The sequence below is a fragment of the Perkinsus marinus genome (genome assembly GCF_000006405.1).
Source record: "Perkinsus marinus ATCC 50983 genomic scaffold scf_1104296969290, whole genome shotgun sequence".
Taxonomy (NCBI): domain Eukaryota; phylum Perkinsozoa; order Perkinsida; family Perkinsidae; genus Perkinsus; species Perkinsus marinus.
Window position 1 is genome coordinate 1 of NW_003202872.1, and position 2,609 is coordinate 2,609.

Here is a 2,609-nt window from a genome sequence, read left to right on the forward strand (position 1 = left end):
CAGAATAGGATCTGTAAGACGCACAATCCCTCCAATTGGGTTCTCATGTTCAACATGAACTTTTTTGAGCTTGTGGTAAAGCGCCCCAGTCATGACCCGCCAGGTCGGACATTTTTCAATTGTCTTCAGGTCGCTCTCGGCATGGCTGTGTACAACAACGAGATCATACCTGCATTCAGATTCATCATGGAAGATCCATATGAGGTTAGTTGACGTAAAGACGACAGCGCGGAACAGTGCGGTTGTTTTAGGTCGGCTCTCGTCTAGCCTTGTATTGCATGACTATGTCCCTTGGAAACGTTTTCATATTCCTCATGCAGAAGGAGTTTGGCGCATTGGCTGTGGCCAAGACCACCACAGTTAGAAAGCTGGTCAGTGTGGTAAGTCTTCGGTCCACTTCGAGTCGCTTTAGTTCGGCTCCTAGGTTTTATCCGTATTGATGTTCGGTCACAGAATACTCCCTGTACAGTGGTTGGCAATTGGTGTAGTTTTTACAGCGCCCATGACGGAGAAACGAATCAATAAGTGGAGAAAGTCTATTACTAGAGGGAAGAAGCACGACTAGAGCTCAACTTGAGTGTGCTGTTTCTACATTGTATTTGCTCTTGGGCCATAAACGTAGTGATGATGGAACATATAATGATGAAGAAAACACCCTCTCACTACTGTCGCTACTAATGCCCTGTTATTTGTAAACCGGCTAGCATTGTTGTTGAGTATATGTCTGAATGAATATTATTGTCTTCCTACCTAAATGCTCCGTCTTCCTGGTTTATTCCCCTGTGACACTTGTACCGTGACAGTACAGTTTGGGTCAAATGGCAGTCACGAGACCTTGCAATCCTCCTAGAATGTTAGGAATCTAAAAAATGAGCCTGACATGAGAGATTTTACCTCCCAGGGTAGGGCCATATGTATCTGCTATTTTCGTACACTGTCGTGAGAGAAGTCACTTAGGATCGGCCCCATATGTCATCATGCTGTAGATCTCTTACGCTTCTTGGCTCGTACTGCTGCGTATCTGGTGTGTACGCTGCTTATTATAGCTGTGATATTGCCTAACTTGCATCTGAGTGATGGATCATGGTACGTTCTCTGCGTATTCACGGTTGTATTATCACTCCCTTCATTGCCGCTTATTTCGCGTGGAAGATAGGCCTCAACAGCGCGTTGTTGTGGTACGCTGTCCTTATCGTCTCACAAACGTGTGGCGTCATATGATATGACGACAGGGTGTGTCCGAGTCTGTATGACTCATATGGACTTGAAAACTCTTTGTTATGATGCGCGGGGAGCTATCGAAGCTAGCAAACTTATCAGGCTCCTATCGCGGGAGTGTTCTTGAAGGTCCACAGAGAGTGCAAACTCTTAGGACACCTCAAGGGCGTCAAATTCTATCGTCCAGGGAACAGCAGGTCACTGCCGTCGCCCGTTGCAGTATTCGTAGATGGAAGTAGTACGAGAAGATCCAATTATGTCGCATGTAAGGCGTCCGTCTCTCTTCATATACCCATGGGCGTGCTAACCTGATTGGGATTACCTCATTTGAGTGCTAGCATTGTTACTTTTCCCTATGTCTCATCGCCTTTGTGTTGCAACTAGTGGGTTGGTGACTATACATCATCCTACAGGGTATGCCGAGGAATGACAAAGTCGCATAGAGGAGGTGAATGCTCGAATACAATTTGATAAGTGATTTGATGGCATAGGTGCCCCGTTTTTAACACGTCTAGTCTATATGATGGGGCCGCTATGCCAGCGGACGATATCGCTCTGGAGCTAATTAGGGGGTGGGGCCGCTATGCCAATGGACTATATCATTACGAAGTTGTGAGTGGGTGGTGATGACTATTGTTTCTGATGAAAGGTGGTACATCGATATATTTTCGCCTTGAGTCATCAGGTGACTCTCATCCTCGAAGAATGAGGCGCCTGTGCCAGGTAGTCATGGAGTTTGGCCCCTTCCGATGTGAGCGAGTTTATCCACAGTAAAAAAATTCACAAGGTGGAGTTGACTGAGGAACGCTGAAGGTTGCCGCGCTCAAGAGGATCTGTCGTCGCTATCTGAGCATTGGTTATTTGAGCTCATCATTGCTGTCCTCTTCGCTGCGTTCAAGTCGGCCAGTACGGTACAGCATTCATCTGTACAGGGCTCAGTTCTCAATCTATCATCACCAATTGTAGCTCCCTCTGGCAGCATCCTTTACGCGGCCAGCCGACGTAAGGTGGCACATGTCATTCAAGCTGTAGCCCATTCGAGGCTGAAAAGGAGGAAGACTGTCAATGACGACTCGACACTATTGAACCTCAATAAGTTCGGCGAGGATGTCCTCCAAGATCTTCTGGACTCCGGTTATGAGATTGTAGCCGCTGGTGTAACCAGCAGCTCTGATGAAGAGGGCGTGGCTCACGAGGGCTTCCCTGACAACATCAGTGCGGACCTCGAACTGGGTCCCATCCGACGGCAAGGAGATTCCAGTTCTCCGCATCAGCTTGTTCTAGGAAGGGTGCAGGGAATGGCTCTGGGTCAGGAAGGTAGTAGTCTAGATTAGCCACCCATCGTCCAAGCCTGGCCCTCAGGCATGGCTACTTATGGTTCTGCGTGCCTG

The 2,609-nt window shown here is 47.9% G+C and overlaps 1 protein-coding gene across 1 annotated transcript; it reads left to right on the forward strand.

Annotated features, from left to right (window-relative positions):
* Positions 1-45: 45 nt before the first annotated feature.
* Pmar_PMAR028098 (udp-galactose transporter, putative) lies at positions 46-604 on the forward strand (the record flags this gene model as incomplete). Its single annotated transcript, XM_002767969.1, has 3 exons — positions 46-204; positions 252-380; positions 425-604. The coding sequence occupies 3 exons, from the start codon at positions 46-48 to the stop codon at positions 563-565; spliced, it is 429 nt and encodes a 142-aa protein (XP_002768015.1). The 3' UTR covers positions 566-604.
* Positions 605-2,609: the final 2,005 nt, after the last annotated feature.